The sequence below is a fragment of the Propithecus coquereli genome, unplaced genomic scaffold (assembly GCF_000956105.1).
Source record: "Propithecus coquereli isolate 6110/MARCELLA unplaced genomic scaffold, Pcoq_1.0 Scaffold107, whole genome shotgun sequence".
Classification (NCBI taxonomy): domain Eukaryota; kingdom Metazoa; phylum Chordata; class Mammalia; order Primates; family Indriidae; genus Propithecus; species Propithecus coquereli.
The window spans coordinates 590,885-609,810 of record NW_012134636.1 but is presented as its reverse complement, the minus strand read 5'-3'; the positions used below and the strand labels follow the sequence as shown (position 1 = coordinate 609,810).

The 18,926-nt window shown below is 55.0% G+C and overlaps 1 protein-coding gene across 1 annotated transcript in view; it reads left to right on the top strand.

Annotated features, from left to right (window-relative positions):
- Positions 1 to 373: 373 nt before the first annotated feature.
- Positions 374 to 18,926, top strand: part of SSUH2 (ssu-2 homolog (C. elegans)) — a 25,892-nt gene continuing 7,339 nt past the window's right edge. Inside the window, exons 1-10 of the mRNA XM_012646674.1 lie at positions 374 to 435; positions 9,068 to 9,166; positions 9,546 to 9,627; positions 10,565 to 10,694; positions 11,597 to 11,657; positions 12,709 to 12,833; positions 13,850 to 13,912; positions 15,470 to 15,555; positions 16,893 to 16,985; positions 17,477 to 17,582. Coding sequence (XP_012502128.1) covers positions 408 to 435; positions 9,068 to 9,166; positions 9,546 to 9,627; positions 10,565 to 10,694; positions 11,597 to 11,657; positions 12,709 to 12,833; positions 13,850 to 13,912; positions 15,470 to 15,555; positions 16,893 to 16,985; positions 17,477 to 17,582 — 873 coding nt within the window. The 5' untranslated portion in view covers positions 374 to 407. The remainder of the gene's footprint in view (positions 436 to 9,067; positions 9,167 to 9,545; positions 9,628 to 10,564; positions 10,695 to 11,596; positions 11,658 to 12,708; positions 12,834 to 13,849; positions 13,913 to 15,469; positions 15,556 to 16,892; positions 16,986 to 17,476; positions 17,583 to 18,926) is intronic.

Genomic DNA, 18,926 nt, shown 5'->3' with positions numbered 1-18,926 from the left:
TTCTGCACGTCCCCTCTCCCCCACGATCCTTAGGAGGCTGCCTCCTACAGTGGGGCGAGACAGCACAGCAGCCGAGCACTCTGCCTTGAGAGTCAGAGCAGTGAGGGTTGGAATCCCAGCTCAGAAAAACGTGCCTCTCGTGTAGGGCTGCCGTGAGGACACAGGAGCCGGCAGCACGCACAGAGCGTGGCAAGTGAAGGCTCCTGCGAGGAGCAGCTCCGAGAGCCCTGTGGGCTGGGTGCAGAGCAGCTGCTGTGCTGGACACCCCGCATGTTTGCCTCTGCTGTATTCAAATCTGGTAACAATGGACCCGCCATCCTGGGAGGGGCCCGAGGGTGGTCCCCTCAGATCCCGGTGACCTGAGCCTACTGAAAAGACAGACACCTCCTTGGCTGGACGTCTGGACCATGGACAGGGATCCGAGTGAAGATGACAGTAAGTAGAACCGCAGAGGCGGCGTGGGGCGCCCACTCTGTGGCCAGCACCGTGCGCACACTCCCGCCAGCCCTGCCTGCGGTCCTGGCTGAGAGCATCGCTTCCTTCCTTCCCCGCACGCGAAGCCCGTTTGCAGCCTGCAGCCTCTTCTTCCGTTAAGCGTCTCTGGACGATGGAGACGGGAGGTAGAAAATGAGATTAGAACTTGTCCGCCTACCACCATGACATCGTTCAAACCTCATACGCCTTTTCCTTCTTTTCTCTAGTCGACAGTGGCTCCCGCGCCAGCCAGATGTAAGCGCGACTAGCAGGGTTCTCGCCTCAGTCGAATTGGGTTCAGTTCTTAGACGAGGTGAACTTTGCAGAAAGGTCGTGAAGAATCTTTACTGGTGCTCTTCCTCTAGCAAACAGCCAGCGCGTTCACTACGCTCATGAAAGGCAGCCCGGTGACCCCGGCCTGCCACTACGAGGACAGAAATACAATGGAATCTCAGGACTATTTAAAAACGCGAAGAAGGAAGTGGTATTTTGGGTAGAAATGTGCTATGTTTTACAAAGGAAGTTTCTGATCCGGAATTTGAAGTGGGCAGTGCAGTGGGGTGGAAAGCACATCAGACTGGGAATTGGCCCTGTGACCTTGGGCAAGGCACTTAAATTCTGAGTCTCGGTTTTCCCACCTACGAAAGGAAATTCTTAATTTGAGGACCATGAGGGTGTGGGAAAAACGCCGTGTCAATGTGCTTCTTGGGGGGTGTGGAGAGAGGGATACGGCTTTTGTCTGAACCCCAGAGAGGCCTGTGGCACCAATACGTCTTCGCAGCCACTCGAGTTGGTGACCTCGAAGGCTCTTCGTAGGTAAACTCTTTATTGTCTTTAACGCTGGTATCTTAAAGCTTTACATTTTAGACCTGAAGTAGAATAGAAAATAGAATATAAAGTTAACCTTTGCTACTCTTAGCTCAAGCTAAATTTTGTTGGAACCCTTTTTCATACTGAGGGGGAAGACATTTTAGCTCCTCTTAGCAGCAATGGACTCGGTCAGATCTGGATTCGAACCCAAGCTCAGCCTCGTAATTGCTGGGTGATTTTGTTCAAATCTTTTAACTTCTCTGAGCTTCATTTCCCCTCATGAAAAAAGAGCTGGTGTCATCTTGCAGGACTGGTCAAGGATTCATTGGGCGTAAAGTGCTGACTACATTACCTGGCCTGGGGTGGGCAGGCAGTGAATATCAACTCTAGGAAATGATGGGATTACGTCCCCAGAGCTTTAAGAGTAAACTGCTATTTATGAAAAATAGCATCTCCTGTGAGGTTTCCGTTTTGGCCTCATGCCTTTTGGTAAGCAGGGTGAGAGCAGGGTGAACTAACCTTAGTGCCCTTACAAGGCTAAACGCCCTGACTAGGTCATAGGGTCACCCTGCATGCCGGTTCTAAATACGATCGATCTCAGTTCAACACTTGGCGTGTACTGCAAGGTATGGGGGCAGAAAAATTTTTAGGAATTGGGATGATGAAATCTGAAACTAGGTGGATCTTTTTCCCCAAGTGTCAGAAAGGGGAGCTGCTGCAGGACTTACGTAATTTAAATGGGCTTTTTTAGGTGAGAGGTGGTTGCCTACTTCTTCCGATTGAGTTAGCTTTCCCGGTCACTAAAGCATTCTCCCCTCAGTTTTGAGGTCTATTATGTGGGTGGCTTCAGAAAGAGAAAACTTTCTTCCAGTGATACACGTTTGGACCAAAGTCGGCTTGGATAGGGACATGCTGGGACGTGGCACCCATGAGCAAGTCACCTTGCAGGTCAGGGGCAGCGTTTCCCACCCTTGGCTGGAACACTTTCAGTGGCGGGTTGGTCCCCTTCTGTAGCTGGGACTGTCCAAAATTCTTTCTCACAATGAATTGATACGTCCGTCTCTCCCTGGACCTCTTACGTTTTTGTCCTGATTCCAGGCCCCAAGTCTACTCAGAATGTGTCTGTTTCCTGTTTAAAATAAGAGCCTGTCAAAGCCTTTTATTCTCTAGCTTAACCAGATTCTGTTTCTTCACCAGTCCCAGATATGTGTTTTCAATCACCCTTCTCTTAGAGTGCAATGTCCTAGCACAGAGCAGAAGAGGAAAAATCCCCTCTTTTTTTCTATATACCACATCTCTTGTAATGTAACTTCTTTTATTGCAGACTGAAACCCCTCGCAGAAATGGTGAGCAAGAGCCTCTTCAAGTAAGATGGGCTATAAGTAGAGATCCTGGTAATTTTAGGAGGCGCTGCTCTGATCCGTGATTATAAGACCTAGGTCGTACCTCCTTCCTCCTGGGAATTGGTGCCCGCAGAGGGGGAGCAGGGCCGAGCTCGTAGTGAGAGCCACCATCCATGACCCGGCGCTGAGGAGATGGGACTCTCTCTGGGGTACCCAGGCCAGCTCTGCTCCCACAGCCCTATGCAGTAGAGTGCTCCCTGCCCCCAGGTCTGAGCTGGAGATCTGAGACTAGATTTGAGGTTCTCGTGGAAACTCGGTGGGAAAGGTGCCAGACTTCTTGGCAGGAGCGCAGCTGCCGGAAGCCGTGGTGACCGCCCGTGGGGCCTCAATGTTTTCACACATCCCTTGGGGTAGAGGCCCAGCCACTGGGAGGCCAGCCTTCCCTGCTAGGCCAGCCCTGGCCTCGTGGGGCCATCTTTCCCACAGGCTGCCCCGTTTCTGGAAGGGGATAGTGGGTCCAGTAACCCCCCTAATGGAAAGATACAGCGTCTGCTTTGGGGAGTGTGTAAGAAATGAAAAGCGTGAATGAAGTTGTCTTACAGCTTAGGGAGGGTCCCAAGGCTCTCCCAAAGCAGTCTCCAGAGCCCTCTCTTATCCCTTGTCCCATTTGCTCCTCTCAATGATCGTGTTCCCTAAACCCTACTTTTAGGGGGAGGAAATCAAGGCCCTAAAAGGTTAAGTGATCTCCCCCTCCCCGAAACTACACGATAGGCCAGGTACTTTGTGCTGTGCTCATGGCTGGGAAAACGAGGACGAATAAAACATTGCCTTGCCTTCAGGGTGCCGCGAGTCTGGTGGGAGAAGCAGACCCTAAATGGGCTTTTTACAAATAATTCTCATAAAGCCATTTGTCCAAAGCAACAGTAGACAGTGCAACAGAGAGCTAAGGGCCGCGGAGCCGGGGGCCATGCCCAGCCCAGGCAGGCTTTGGAGGCCGCGAGGTCTGGGCCGGGTCAGGCGGGGCTTCCGCGGGGGTGTCTTGGGCAGGAACAGCCGGGGCAGGGGCTGGGAGAGACGGCGCGGTGTGTGTGTGTGAGGGCGAATGCAAATGTCAGTGTCGCCCAGTCGCAAGGCACCTCTGGAAAGGCAGCGATGGCTCTTAGAAAGCCCAGCCCCCGCGGCCCTGTCTTGGCGTGACGGCCCTTTCTGCAAAGCATGAATTTCACATTCCGGATAACTGAAAAAGAATTGCAAGTAATGATCCCTAATTGAAAACAAAAACTGCAGTATTTGCTGCGCTCTCTCTTGACACAGCAGGGAGTCTACATAACTTAAAACTTCTCCCAGGTCTTCTTCCCTCATTTCTCTCAATGTTGGTCTCACCCACGGTGGGCATTTGCTCCCCCAAATATTCTCTCAGTGGCCCCACCCCCAAGCACCCACACTTCTCTCTTCAGGCCGCGCAGGCTTGTCTCTCTCCTTCCCCTTTCTGCCCTGCGCCTTGATCCCCCCACCCCTCCCGCAGTTGGCTGTCTTCCCGTCCCCCACCCTGGTCTGGACAACGTAGGAGGCTTTCCCCTGGCATGTGGGCAGACATGTGGGAGTCCTTTCTTCCTGTCCCATGGGTCAGGGCCAGGTAATGCAGGGCTTATCTGCCAAGTTCAGGAGTTTGGGTTCAATGAGTAATGGTGAACCACTGTAGGCTTTAAGGGAAGGGGTGGTACAGTCAGGTTCCCTAGTCCTGCTAGGAAGACCTTTAAATAGTGCAGCCAATTATATGCTTGTTTGTTCCTCTTGGCAAAACAGAACCTTTTTCTTTTCTTTATTTTATGATTACCTGAATATCTCCCTCTCAGTGTCTCTCTTTAAAGTGATTTTACTTACGATAAAATATACATAACATAAAATTTATCATTGTAACCATTTTTAAGTGCACAGTTCAGTGACATCGTTGTGCAGCCATCGCCACCATCTGTCTCTAAAACTCCCTTCACCTTGCAAAACTGAAACTCTGTGCCCATGAAGCCACATCCCTGTCCTCCTCTCCCCCAGCCCCTGGCAGCCGCCAGCTACTTTCTCTCTGTGAGCCTGATCGCCTGAATCTCACTCCCACTGTCTTAAGCATAATTGAGATCACAGGACATTTATGCACGTCGCCTGTATGCCCACCCTGTGAGGTGTTTTGTGCACCTCACACTTACATGTGCCTATTGTTTACCTATTCTTTCTTAGGGCATGCCAGAGGGAGGGGTCCCTGTGCAAAACAGCTCTCACACCTGCTGAAGGAGACAGACATGAAACAAATAATGTAGGATGGTGGTGGGAGCCACTCGAGCACACGTCCGTGCTTTCGAGATGATTATCTGGAATCGGGCAAAGGACTTGGATTCCTGTTATCCTCTGGAGTCAGGGGAATGGCATTTTAAAAGGAGAAAGTTAAAGGAGTTATCCATTAATTATGCCTTTCTCCATACGGAAAATTCCTTTCTATACAAAAGAAAAATAGCGTGGGGTGGCGAGCTGAAACACTGCCTCTGTAACTCCCTTTGCAAAGTTTTCTCAGCAACCACTTGATGCTGTTTGCGTGGAGCCGTAGGGTGATCAGCCCGGTAGAAAGGTCACTGGCTTGGAGTCAGGATTGCAGATCTAAGTACTATTTCTATCTCTGCTGTGAATGTGTGAGCTAGGTGCCCCAAATCACGTTTTTGAGCCTCATTTTGTTCTTGTCTGAAATGAGGAAAACTGCTTATCATGAAGTGCAAAAGAGACCTTGCCCGCAGCTTCCCTCCGTGAGCCACAGGATGCAATGTGCGTGCCAGGGCGGGGCCGCCCAGCGGGACAACTGCCCTGAAACTCAGCCCCGGCACCATGGGAACAGTGACGTGGCTGGTGGCCCCTTCTGAGCACCCCACGCTGGTGTCACACAATGCCTAGTGACGTCCACATTCCCTGTTGTGTGCCCATCGAGGTCTGCACAGGAAATGACGCGTCCCCCTGTGGTTCAGCCAGGAGTCCTTTATTTTTGTGCATAACATAATGGTGAGATTAATTTAGCTCTGACGAACTGCAGCTACCCCAAGAGGTCAGGGTGGCTCCTGGTTGATGGATGGAGCTCTGAGTTTCCCACCTCTCATTCTTCCCCTCTTCCTGCCACTTTTGTGTGATTTCCAGCAGGACATTGCAGCCACGTGACATTTTCCTGTCTTCTGCTCGGAGGGGAGGATACCCCAGCAGACCCAAGGCTTCTGGGTGGGCAGGAACCCTCCCAGGGGACAGGGCTGTGATGATCTTTCTCTCTATGCTTGACATTTTCACTGTTGTCTCCCGGATTAAAGGAGTAAAAGAAGGAGGAAGACCCACCCTCCGCAGGCCCAAGGCACTGACTAAGACTAAGGACTGTGCACGTTGTCTCGCGAGGTGGCCCTAATATCATCCGCAGCATCTCGCAGACGGGGCAGTTGAGCTCTGCGTGGATGTGTGACTTGTGTGGTGTTGTGTCTTACGTGGCAGAGAGCCCGGGCCTGGGGTGGCATGTCAGAGCCTATGTTCCTAACCTCTCTGCCTCCGGGATCTGAGTCCAGTGACACTGTGGCAGAACCATTTGCTCTCAAAGGCTGGTTTCCCTGCTTACAAAAGCCCTCTCTACATCTATGAAACTTCTCTTTGCCTCCCTCTGTAGGTTTCCTGCAATGAGAAAAAACCTTAGACGTGTGGATAATATTTCTCATTGTCAGAGGACAAGGATGTTCCTAATTTGGTGGGGTTGGGGGGTAGTAGTGAGGTGTTGTTCATTTGTCTTAACGAAACATCCTCCTCCCTCTCCCATTCTTGGCTGTGTTCTTCAGGCAACAGTCCAGCTCTGACCGTGGTCTTTAGTTCTAATAATGGGGCTCACAGGAACTGCAGCAGACATGCCTGGGGCCTGGCCCCAGAAAGGCTCAGATCTCAGCCTCCACCCTTCTGACCCCCCCCAAACCCATCCCCGCAGGGGAATGTCTAAGCAAACCCACAGGGATGGGCCAAATCTGACCCACTGCCTGTTTTCATAAGTAAGGTTGCGCTGGAACGAAGCCACACTTATTCAATTGTGTACTGTCTGTGGCTGCTTTCACGACACAATGGCTGACTTGAGTCTTTGAGACAGAGGTTGTGTGGCCTGCGAGGTCTAAATATTAACTACTGGCTCTTTACACAAAATGGTTACCAACCCGTGGGGCCCTGGTGGCTCAAATAGCTTTGAATGCCAATAAACCCATTAAAGCAAAACAATGTTGAGGACCAAGGTATTAATAACAGTTCCAGATAAATCATCTTGTTGAAGCTCTGGGTGTCGTCACTCTACATCCATCCCAGGCTCCCACCGGATTCCCGACAGAGCAATTTGCTCACGAAGGTGGGTTTTCCTGCTCAGAAAGGCCCTTTCCACATCCACGGACCTTCCTCTGTTAGCCTTCCTGTGTAGGTTTTCTGCAAGGAGAAAAAAACCTTGGCAGTGGGATAACATTTCTTACTGTTAGAGGACAAGGACATTCCTAATTTGGGGGCTGGTAGAGAGGGGCTCATTTGTGTTGCTGACGGCCCTTCTCCTCCGCTCTCCACCGCGTATTTCAGGATGCCCGCCTTGCTCAGGGCCGACGTCCCCGCGTCCAGGTCAGCCTAGCTTGCTGTCATCTAGAACAAGACCCGCGTGTTCTTCCGGCCGCTCAGTTTGTTAAACTTGACGGGGCGTGCTGTTGTTATTTTTGTGGAGGTGAAGGGCTATGGACTATAAAGTGGTGCCCCCACCCCCTGCCAAAATGGTCTACGCGACGGGGTGGGTCAGCTGGATGTCTGACGAGAGGTCGCTCCAGCGACCCAGGCAGAAAGGCTGCCCTTCCACCGAGCATCTCACTGCCACCATTTAAAGTCAACTTCCTGTGACTGACTTGGCCGCTAGACAGAGCCAAGGGCCTCTTGTCCCCCAGCATGAGGGCCCAGTGGGCTGGAACTGGACTACGGAGCCTCTGTCCTGCTCTAACTCCATGGCTGTGTGACCAAGCAATATTGGAGTGACCTCTCTGTGCCTCATGTCAAGTGGGGTCAGAAGTCCTGCTTTCCACACCCCCAGGTGGGAGGGTGGGGTGAGGCGACAGGTGTGGGAAAGTGCTTCTTGGGCTAGTTCTCACATCCGGCTTCCCTCCTGGGGCCTCGGGGCCATCTGTGTCTCTGTCACACCTGACAGGCCGTGTGAGGTTTTTTTTTTTTTTTTTTTTGAGACAGCTAGAGTGCCGTGGCGTCAGCCTAGCTCACAGCAACCTCTAAGTCCTGGGCTCAAGCGATCCATCTGCCTCAGCCTCCCGAGTAGCTGGGACTACAGGCATGCGCCACAATGCCCAGCTAATTTTTTCTATATATTTTTAGTTGTCTGATTAATTTCTTTCTATTTTTAGTACAGACGGGGTCTCGCTCTTGCTCAGGCTGGTCTCGAACTCGTGAGCTCAAACAATCCACCTGCCTCGGCCTCCCAGAGTGCTAGGATTACAGGCGTGAGCCACTGCACCCAGCCCGGCGTGAGGTTTTAAAAACAGGTTACATCGTGAATGATTTTTTTCGTAGGGTTTCACCTCATGAAAAGTACAGGTGGTCCCTGACTTATGATGGGCTTACTTCCTGACAAACCAACTGCAAGTCAGAAATATCACGAGTTGAAAGTGCATTTAAGACAGCTAACCTACAGAACATCACAGCTGAGCCTGGCCGACCTTAAACGCGCTCAGAACACGCGCATTAGCCTGCAGTGGGCGAATCGGCAGGCAACACAGTGCGCTTGGAGTGGCAGTTGTTCACCTTCGTGGTCCCGTGCCTGAGCCGGAGCCGTGGCTGACTGCTGCCCGGGACCACGAGAGTGTACTGTGCTGCATGGTGCTAGCCTGGGAAAAGATCAAAATTCAGATTTTGAAATTCGGCTTCGAATGAATGTGTATTGCTTTGGCACCATTGTAAAGCTGAAAAATCCCAGGTCGAACATCCTAAGTAGGGCACTGGCTGTACTTGGAAAGAACATGAACTTTGGAGCCAGACAAGCCTTGGGTGGCATCCAGCCCCGCCCGCCACCTGCTGGCTGCATGATCTTGGGTGAGCCGCAACCTTTCTGAGCCTCAGTTTCCTCGCTGGCGGAACAGGGCTAGTGCTTGGGAGCCAGTTCAGGTCATCCGAGAAGCAAATCGAGCTGCCATTCTTCATGTTTTTCTCATGGTCATCATTTCTGCTGCTGCTGCCACCGCCGCTGCCCGCCTTGCAGGGGTGCTCTATGTGCCAGGGTGCCAGAGTGAGGCTGGCTGAGTTAAACTGCGGGGCTCTTTATAACACAACCACCCTCATTTCTTAGCTTCCCGTAATGTCGTCAACAACCCCTGCCCCCAGCCTCCCGCCCAGGCTCAGGGCTGCCTGTCTCCCTGCAGGTGTGGCGGACCTCAGTTTGGAGGCTGAGAGTCCTCTGGCGCCCCCCGCTGAGCTCCTGGAGCAGCTGCCCAGCTACGACCGGCTTCTTCAAGGGGACAGTAAGTCCATGGGGTCTTGGTTCCTGGGGCCTCTTCCTGTGGCCCTTGCCGGTTGGTGGGGATGTCTCTGGAAAAGGCCAGTGCTGAGATAGCCTTGGGGGGTCCGGGGAAGCCCTCGTCACGGGTGGGTGGGAAAGGAAGGGACGGGGCATAGGCCCTGTGCCCACGGACATTCCGCGACCACGATCGTGTCCATCTAGGGCCTGAATGATGCTGGTGTTGGGGTCCCCACGCCGTCTGCTTTCCGTACAAGGACCGCGTCCCCGTCTTCCCTCATCTGTTCCTTCTCACACGCAGTCGGTCTTTCCTTCTTTCACCCCACACGCGTTTGTTTCTTTGAGCTGGGGCGTCTAGCCCCTGACTCCTCCCTTCTCCCCAGGACAACAGATATTCTTCCCACCTTTGGAGGCCCCGGGGAGGCCCCAGGAGCAAAGGCCCTGGTCTTCGTTCTTGGAGCACAGGTGAGCCTCAGGTCGTGCTTTGACGTGCTCCCACCTGTATTCCTATGTGTCCCTGTTGCCCTGCGAGAGCCCTCCTTGGTGACCTCAACCCTGACAGTGCCCCTTGAGGGGACCCTCTTACTCCCAGACCCACTGGACCAGCTTCTCGGGACAGGGCCTGAGAATTCACATTTTACCAAGCTCTTTGGGTCGTTTGGCTACAAAGCCGGGGTTGAAAACCATGGTCTAGATCCGGGGCTACGAACTCCAGCTGGAGACACAGGGTGGATGGGTCGGGGTTAATGGCTGTCAGGGCTGCCCCAGGGAAATATAAGAAGATGCCAGGAGCAGAGGGTACCTTCTTGCTGGAGGCGCTGGGGTGGAAGGGCTTGACTAAAGAGGTGGCACGGCCCCAGGGAAGAGGCGTATCCCAGGAGGAGGGCGAGGTGTCCAGAGGCAGGGCTGAGGCAGGCCCCATCTGCCTTCCCACCCGTGTCCGCGGGTGAGTCTCCGTGGGCGCCACGTGGGCCGTGGGCCAGCTCCCGGCTGGGGTCTTCTCCTCCTGTCGCTCACAGCTCTTCTGGCCAAGGTCATGTCCCCTGAGGGCAGGGGCGCACCTAGCCTGTCCCTGCCTCCTTTTAACTGTGTGACATCCTCTGTGGACCTGTTTTCCCCAGCTGTAAAATGGTATAATTCATCTTCAAGTTTTGTAGTTTTTTTTTTCTGAGTTTCAACATTCTTTCGCTGTTCTCCTGAGCGCCACACTTCAGCTAAAGCGGTTCGCGGTTCTCTGGAGAGACCTGCCACTCTCTCACCCTGGCGCCTGGCCACGTGGTTCCCTTTGCGGGAGACGCCCTCTCCAGCCGGACAGCCGAGGGCTTTGCCACTGCTGCCTGCACATCCAGGAGGCTGGCCGGCCCCAGCGGAGCCCCATGCCGCCCTGCTCTGTCCCCAGCAGAACCCCCGTGGTGACGGAGGAGGAGGCCCGGGAAGCCCTCCTCAGCTTCGTGAGCTCGAAATGCTGCTACGGCAGCGCAGCGGCCGGCAGCCTGGTCATCCGGGAGCTGAGGCAGCGGACGCTGTGCCGGGTAAGGGGCCGGGGGCTGCGGGGCGGAGGGCGCTGTTCGTGCGACGCGAGCCGGGAAGGGCGTCGGGCGGCGTGTGTGGACGGTGTGGCTCTGCGCCCCCTCTGCGCCTGCTCTGGGCTGTGGCCGTGAGCAGTGGCACAAAGAGGAAGCGTCGTCTCACCGCCGACGAGCGCGGCTGCCGGGCATGGAGCACGCCACACGCACGCCCTGTCCCAGCCTCAGAGCCGCCCTGCACAGCAGTAGCGCCGTCACCCGTTTGCGAGGAGGGCTGGCGTCTGGAGAGACAAAGTCACTCGCCCGGGAACGTGCCAGAGCTGGGGTTCAGGCTCAGGCCTGCTGGCCCCAAAGCCCGTGTGCTCACGCCGCCCTGCCACGAGGGATGCCTGCTGCATCCCCCCAGTCGCATCCGCGCAAGGAATCATTTGTTCATGGCTCCCGGGAAATCCCACCTCGGTACCCACATCCCAGCAGGCCCTTCTGTCTCCTGCTCTGACAGGGCGGAGGGGCGGCCTTTATGCTCACATGTTCTGGTGTCACTGACACAGCCGTCCTCTGACGAGCACACAGTCACAAAAACCACATGAGCTTCTCAGGTCGTGGTTAGAGCAGGGATCTGGAGGAAGAGGCCACTGCGTGGCTGTGTGACCTTGGGCAAGCCAATTGACCTCTCTGAGCCTCCGTTTCCTCACGTGTGAAAGGAGCCGAGGGAAGCCGAGATCCCTTCCCACTCTGTGGCTCTGTGGATGGGGACCAAGAAGAGGACCTTGACATCGGGCAGATAAGGCCCTCCCATGCGTGGGAACTTCCACTTCCCCCGTCTCCGGCAGGTGGGGCTCCATCTCTTTGCACAACGCTGTTTTAATAGAGGGCGTGACCGTGAACGTGCTGGTTTTTTCCCTTAGTATCGACTAGAGACCTTCAGCGAGTCCAGGATAAGCGAGTGGACGTTTCAACCCTTTACTAGTAAGTGACTTGTCTGAAACCAGTTTAACGGGGGGCAAATAAGGCAGGAGAATATCAGCACTTGGTTTCCCCACCCCCTGTGAAATGGGGGGTGGACTTGGCTGTCAGGGATTTTGCTGACCTTAGCAAATGCTTCCTGCCTGGGAAGCGGTTTGCAGGAGGTCCCGAAAAAGCCTGGCATTTGCCTTTGGCTGCAGGCTGGTGCTGCCACCCAGGGCCAGATTGCCAAGCAGCATGTGTGCTTGGGCATCTGCCGCCCCACCCCATGCCACCCCAGCACCCCGAGTCTCTAGACCCCGTGCTCCCGCTCTCCTTGCTGTCCCACCTTCTGCTGAAGCCCACTAGAGGCCCAAGTCTCTCTGTCTGGGAAGCCCTATGTCCTACCTGTTTTCTCTATGGGACCACTCTGGTTCATTCTTCCAAGTCCCAGCTCACGGGTCACCTCTTTCATGAAGCCCTTCAGGATTTCTCCTCCCGCCGCCCCCTGACCAGCAGGAGGGGTCAGTCTTCTGAGTTCTCGGAGCCCTTTACGCATCTCTTGTCCAAAGCACTTAGCATAGCCCGTCCCATCTTCCTGTGATTGAGTGCTGTGGAGGAAGAGAAAGAGGAAGAGAGGGTGGGATGGGGAAGGGGGTGGTGGTGATAATGACGGTAGTTCTTGATTATTGACTCCTCAGTATGCGGCAGCCCGTGTGCTAACCATTTTATACACATTCTTCTATTTAATTTTCACTACCGTCCTACAGAGTAGGTGCCACCTTTATCCTCATTTTAGAGACAAGAGAATTGAAGCTCAGAGAGGTTAAGTAACTTATCTGGAGTCACACAGCTGGGAAGTAGAAGAGCCAGGTGTCAAAGCCAGGTCTGCCCAAGTCTAAAGCTTGGGTACTGAATCACAGACTCCAAAGGAACCTTTGTCTACCCATCCCAGTAGCCCAGGATCTAGACTAACGCCTGGCACCGAGTGAAGGCTTGGTGCTGTTTGCTGAATAAATGAAAGTTTATTGCTGCTGCACTTTGTTGTTTTTATGATCATCCCTTTCTGTGTCAGACCACCCAGTGGATGGGCCACAAAGAGGTGCCTTCCCCAGCCTCTGGGACGTCAAGGTCCAGGTCCCCCCGATGTTTCAGGAAGACACCAGGAAGTTCCAAGTGCCTCACTCATCGTCCGTCAAGGTAACGCGATCGTCAGAGTATTCGCCTCTCTCTGAGCTGGTTTCCCAGGCGCTGCAAACTCCTCCAGCTTTACCCTTTTAGAAGGGAAACCCCAAATCCACGCTGGGGGTTCACTTCTTGGTTATCAGTTAACTTAAGAAAACCCAGAGTATGGAATGGAGTCCCACACAAAATCCCGAGGAAATTAGGGAGTGTTCACGCAGCGAAAGGATCATCCCAGTTACAAAATCGTCACCGGTGGTGAGCAGGTGTGTTCACAGACCATCTGGGTGCGCTTTCCGTGTTCATTTTCTGCCTGACAATAAACAGCTGGGGTGCTGAAGGAACTCGACATGAAATAGCTAAACACCGTTGGGATTTTCTGTGGAAGTCAGTAGGGAAGCAGAATCTGATTTCCATCCTGTCTACGGAAATGTGATCATGGCCTGGAGTGAGGGAAACCTGCCGGGTCACCGAGATATCTCGTCCTGTGTCCTCGTCTGATTACTGCCTCGTTTTCACTTCGGGGCTTGATTCAGGGATGTAGTTTACTCCATGAGTTTTCATAGAGTTGCGAGATGAAGAGGACTTTGAGAGGTCAAGGAAGTGTCCCATTCTTCTCTCGAGGGTGGAAAAGCTATTTTGATTCAGTGATTAAATCCTAGTAGCTGCTCATTGCCTTTCACGCGATGCTGTCCGTTTTTATGACTTCTGTTCCCCACGACCACGTGAGCTACCTCATGGGCGAACGCCATCAGCCTTTGTGGGCGGGCAGGAAACTGCGGAGCGTGAGTTGGGATGTGGGGCTGGGAGGACACCCCTCCCCTTCCTAGCATGCAGGACAGACTGGGATGGCAGCATGATCTCCTTACCAAGGCATTCCAGCCTTTTGGAATCCTCGTCAAACGGGAAGAGCTGTTCCTCGTGCCATCTATCCTGGTCCTGACCGCTGCATCTCTGTTTGAGATGGTGACATTGTGTGTGTGGGAGAGGTGGCACTTGGGAAACGGGGTCCAAGGGGAACATTTCACTTTCAGGAATGCCACAAATGCCACGGGCGTGGGCGGTACAAGTGCAGCGGCTGCCATGGGGCGGGCGTGGTGAGTCATGTGTGGGCCATTGGTGAGTAAGCGAGGGCGTAGGGGGCAGACACGGGGGCGGAGGGCTGGGCTGGGGGCCTGGGGCTTCCTCCGCTACCATCTCGAGCACGTCATCCTCCCTTTCTGGGCCTCCATTTTCCCATCTGTAAAATGGGAAATTTGGATTGGGTGGTCTCTAGTGACCCTTTCACTTTGATGGTATGATTTTAATTCTGCCAACATTCATTGAGCACCTACTTGGTGCCGGGCCCTGTAAGAGGACTGAGGCCTTGGGTCCTTCCCACCAGGGTCTCTGCGTCTGTGGGGGAAACTGGCAAGTGACCCCACGTGAAGTACAGGGTGATGGGTGCTGAGAAGGTGACATCTGGAAGGCTTTGAGAGACAAGAAAGACAGGGCCTTGTCAGTTTCCTAGGAAGCCCAAAGCCAAGGAGTCGGCAGGGTCGGTTCTTCCGGAGGCTCTGAGAAAGTGACCATCCCATGCCTCTCTCCTGGCCTCTGGCCACCGCTGGTGGTCCTTCAGTTCCTCGGCTTGTGGCTGTGTCACTCCAATCGCTGCCTCTGCTGTCACACGGACTTCTTATAAGGACACCAGTCACTGGATTCAGGGCCCACCCTGCTCTACGTGAGGGCTCACAACCTCGTCGTAACTAATTACGTCTGCAAAGACCACATCCAAATGAGCTCACATTCGGGGGGTCCAGTGGACTTGAATGTGGGGGGAGCACTGTGCAATCCAGTACGGGGCCCTCAGCAGACAGCCAGCTTTTGTGGCATTCGCTGTCTTTCTAGAAACCTTCAGGGCTGCTAGCCGTCCCGGGGAGCAGGATCGAGCTCTTCATGTGTTCTCTGCTCCCCCACTGGAGCCCAGTCCTTCGGACACGCGCTGGCCGCTCTGAACTGTCTTATCCGTCCTTCTCCCCACTGGTGGCCCTTCCACCCTTCACGTGTCCCCCACCCACTCCTGCAGCCTCCCTGGGTCCGAGCCAGGGCCTAGGCCCAGCTCCTCTTTCTCCTCCCAGGTCCCCACTCCTGCCACCTGCCTCCTGTGCTTTCCCGGGGTCCTTCCCTGTGGTCTTCCCTGTTCCTCCCCCATCCCTGCTGCCCTCACTCCGTTCTCTTCCCCCAGGCTTTCCCTGGAATGTTTCCAGAGCCACCCTGAGCCAGCTGTGGGACACAGCCCGGGCCACCTCTGCGGCCATTCCCAAAAAAGGAGCCTCCTGTCTCCAGCACCCAGGGGCCTGGACAGCTGCTCCTGCCCCAGCTCCCTCTCCACGCTTGGAGTGGGGTGGGTCTCAGGGCTTGTGAGGAGTCAGAGAGGAGGCCGGAGAGGCTGACAGTGGTCTTAGGACGCGGAGTCTTTGAAAGCTACAACTGGAAGAGTCCAAAGATACCCTCACGTGCAAATCTCCCATTTTACAGATGAAGGGGCTGAGGCCCAGGGGGAGGAAATGCCTTGTGCCAAGGTCGCCAGGCTGAGATTTGAACCAGGTCTGGGGACGCCCTTGGCCTCCCCTCCTGGGAGGCCGGCAGGGGCTGAGGCTGTGATGTGTCCGCAGGTGAGGTGCCCGTCCTGCAGCGGAGCCAGGCGCAAAGCCAAGCAGTCCCGCAGGTGCCAGCTGTGTGCGGGGTCCGGCAGGCGGAGGTAGGGCGGGTCTCCCCACATGCAGTGAGGGCTCCTGCTTGCTGCCTGTCTGACTTTCCACTGTCTGCCCATTTGGAAGGCAAGCAGGGCCTGCCCGTGTGTCACCGCCGTGTCCTAGAGCTGCGTGCACAGTGGTGCTCTGTGGTTATTAGTAGGGCGGGTGAGCTTTTCTCAAGGCATTTCTGGATAAGGCTGGAACTCATCAAGCCATAGAGGGTCTGCTGTGAGGACGGAGGAGCAGCAGGGAGGGGGCGGGATGGGTCACCTTCCACCTACGTGGTGGGAAGTGAATGTAGAAAACCACCAAAGGTGAGATTTTCGAGGATCAGGTCCTGGGCGAACTCCTATTTTGTAACTCATAGTGGGGAGTGAATGGAGGCAGAGTCAAGGAAAGTTGGTTGATTGACTAAACAATTGACAAAGTTCCATCTCTGCTCACAGCGCTTTGCAAATAGAGTGGACCATTGTGTTTTGTAAATCATGTCCTTGAATGTATTTATGAATCTTTAAGGGAAACAGAAACTGTGGGAAGTGAAAATATTCAAAGTTGGGCTGGTTAATGACACTTTTGCCTCATCAAAGCCTAGGCCACCCTTCTGACAAGCCAGACAGAGAAGCTTTGGTGTACCTTCCACTGCGGTTGGTAAAGAGGGTCTTTGGCTTGGAGAGAAACTCATTTTTCTTATATTTGCAAGTGAAAGGAATCCAGTCTAAATTGGCTTTGGTGAAAAAGTAAATTTACAGGGCCAGGTAATGGTAAAGTCCAGGGGTACATTTCTGGGATGGCTTCAGGCCCAGCTGGATCCGGGTGCTTAAACAATGTCACCAGGAATCTGTCTTTTCCCCTCACTCTGCTTTCTTTGTGTGGGCTTCATTCTCAGGTGGGTGGTCCCCTGTAGTGGCAGAGGGGACCACCTGTAGCTCCAGGCTTAGGAACCTCAGAAGAAAAGAATGTCCCTTTCCTGAGAGTTCCAACAAACATCCTGGGGTAGATCTCGTTGCACTCACCTGGATCATGTGCCCATCTTTGTATCAGCCACTGCGGCCAGGGAGATGGAATAAGATGACTGGCCAGGCCGAGGTCCCAGCTGGTCACGGAAGGGGTGGGGGCAAGCCCAAGAGCCACGTGGGCTGAGTGGGGGAAGGGTGGTCCCCAAAGGGATGTTGAGGCACTGCCATCAGGAGAGGGAGGAGCTAGATAGATAGATGGTGGGCAGGTAGAGACAATTCGGGCCCACCACAGGCCACCTCCACGAAGAGGGATTTGGGGGTGGGGCCTCTAGACGCCACTGGGCCCTGTGACTGATCTGGGGGTACCAACCGTGTGCCCTTCTCAGGTGCAGCACGTGCTCAGGGAGGGGGAGCAAGACCTGCGCCACCTGCAAGGGGGAGAAGAAACTGCTGCACTTCATCCAGCTCGTCATCATGTGGTACGTGGCCTGGACTGGTTTCTGCAGAGAAAGGGCATGGTCGGGGCTTTCGCAGTGCAGGGACCCGTCAGCACTTGGAAGGGGGAGCCTGCTCTGGGAAGAGGCAGTGAGGGGCGGTGGGACACTGACAGGCTGTAGAACAGACGGAGCTGAGTTCAAAGTCCGACGTCACCACTTCCTAGTGCAGCAGCCGGGACCCAGCTGAGCAGTCCCGTGCAGGAACAGAGCAGGCGTCCTGCCGCACCCCCGCGTCAGTGGGGCTCCCACGCAGTGCGGGTTTCTCCTGCGAAGCGAGGCGCTGCACAGGCAGGGATGAGATCACAGAACCGAACCGTCAGGGTCCTTCCTAGCGTCCTGTCACTGACGAGGAGGCTGAGGCTCAGAGAAGGTCTTACAGCAATTCAAGCCCCAAGCCTGGGTGTGTCTGGTTCCAAGGCCTTGTTCTTCACCCGCGCTGCTGCGTGCTTTCTCCTCACCCTGTTCGCTTGCAGGAAGAACAGCCTGTTCGAGTTTGTGTCTGAGCACCAGCTCGGCTGCCCTGGGGAGCTCCTCGCCAGAGCCAGAGGGGAAAACCTCTTTAAGGATGAAAACTCCACGGTAAGGAGGGCTTCATGGCTGGGGGCGAAGGAAGCTGTGTTTCTCCTCCCCTCCTGTGGGGCCGGGCCTCGGGACATGTGTGGGGCCCGTGTGCTTTGCAAGGGCGGGCTGGGTAGCAGCAGAGCTGCCCGGGCAGGGGAGAGGCTGCAAGGACCCCTCCTGAATTGCGCATACTCAGCGCTCCATCCCTCCCGTCTGCCATTCTTCCCTCCTCCCTCCTGCTCTCCGTTCTTCCTCCTTTCCCTCTCTTCCCTCACTCCCCCTCCCTTCTACAAACCTGAGCCCCCCCTCCTACAGCAGGCTCTACCCCAGGCCCTGGGGACACTCTGGCAAATAAGAAATAACCCTGCCCTTGCAGGTCTTACAGTCTTACAGCGGAGGGGGCTGAGAGTGGGCATTTGTACCACCGTGTCGGAAGGCGATTAGGGTCGTTGAAAACACTCAGCCGGGGTGGAGGTGTCATTCCAGCAGGCGGCAGGGAAGGCCTCTCTGTGGAAGTGATGTCGGGCAGAAACCTGAATGCAGGGCAGTGGGGGAGTGGACCCCAGGGGACAGCTGGGCAGAGCCTTGAGGACCCGTGGAGGGCAGTGAGTGGAGGGGAGCTCAGACACGAGAGGTGCCGGCAGCCAGACAAGACAGTCCTGTGGGCCAGGTGTCGGCACAGCCCACCACCTGCTCTTATAAATAAAGCTTTATCGGCACACTGCCCTGCACACGCATTTGCACTTTGTGGCCACTCTCCTGCTGCTGGGCCAGAGCTGAGGAAAGACCGACTCCATGGCCACAAAGGCTGAAATATTGACTATTAATCTCTGGCCCTGTGCAGAAAAGGGCCTCAGATTGCGGGGAGAGGTGCTCAGCCTCCGTTCCTTGCCCCATAAACCAGCTTCCTAGAGGCGCCCTCAGGCCTCCTGCTCTAGGAAGCCCCGTGCCCACCCCCTGTCCCCTGTGCTCAGCCCTGACCAGGGCCCATCCTCAGGCTGTTGCTGGTGGCTGGTGGCTTTGTGAGCTGGTCCTGCCTGGGTGCGAGCTCTGACAGGGCAGGGTGGGGCGGCGGTCACCTCCCCACCTGCGGCATCCACAGCAGCTCCTGGCCCAGGTGGACGCTCAGCACATGTTAGAGGGGCAGGGGAGAGGTCTACAGTTCCACAATCAGGGGAAATGCTTGGCTCTAATGTGTGGAAGGGTTTCACACGTGGCAGAAAGGGATTTGGGGGTGTGGGGGACTGATCACACGCCCTCGTGCTTGGACTTTATTTTAGGCTGACTGTGTGCATTTGGATGTATTTGTGGTTCATATTGTGTCTGCAGCTCACAGACAGGGCCTGGCACGTAGTGGGCAGT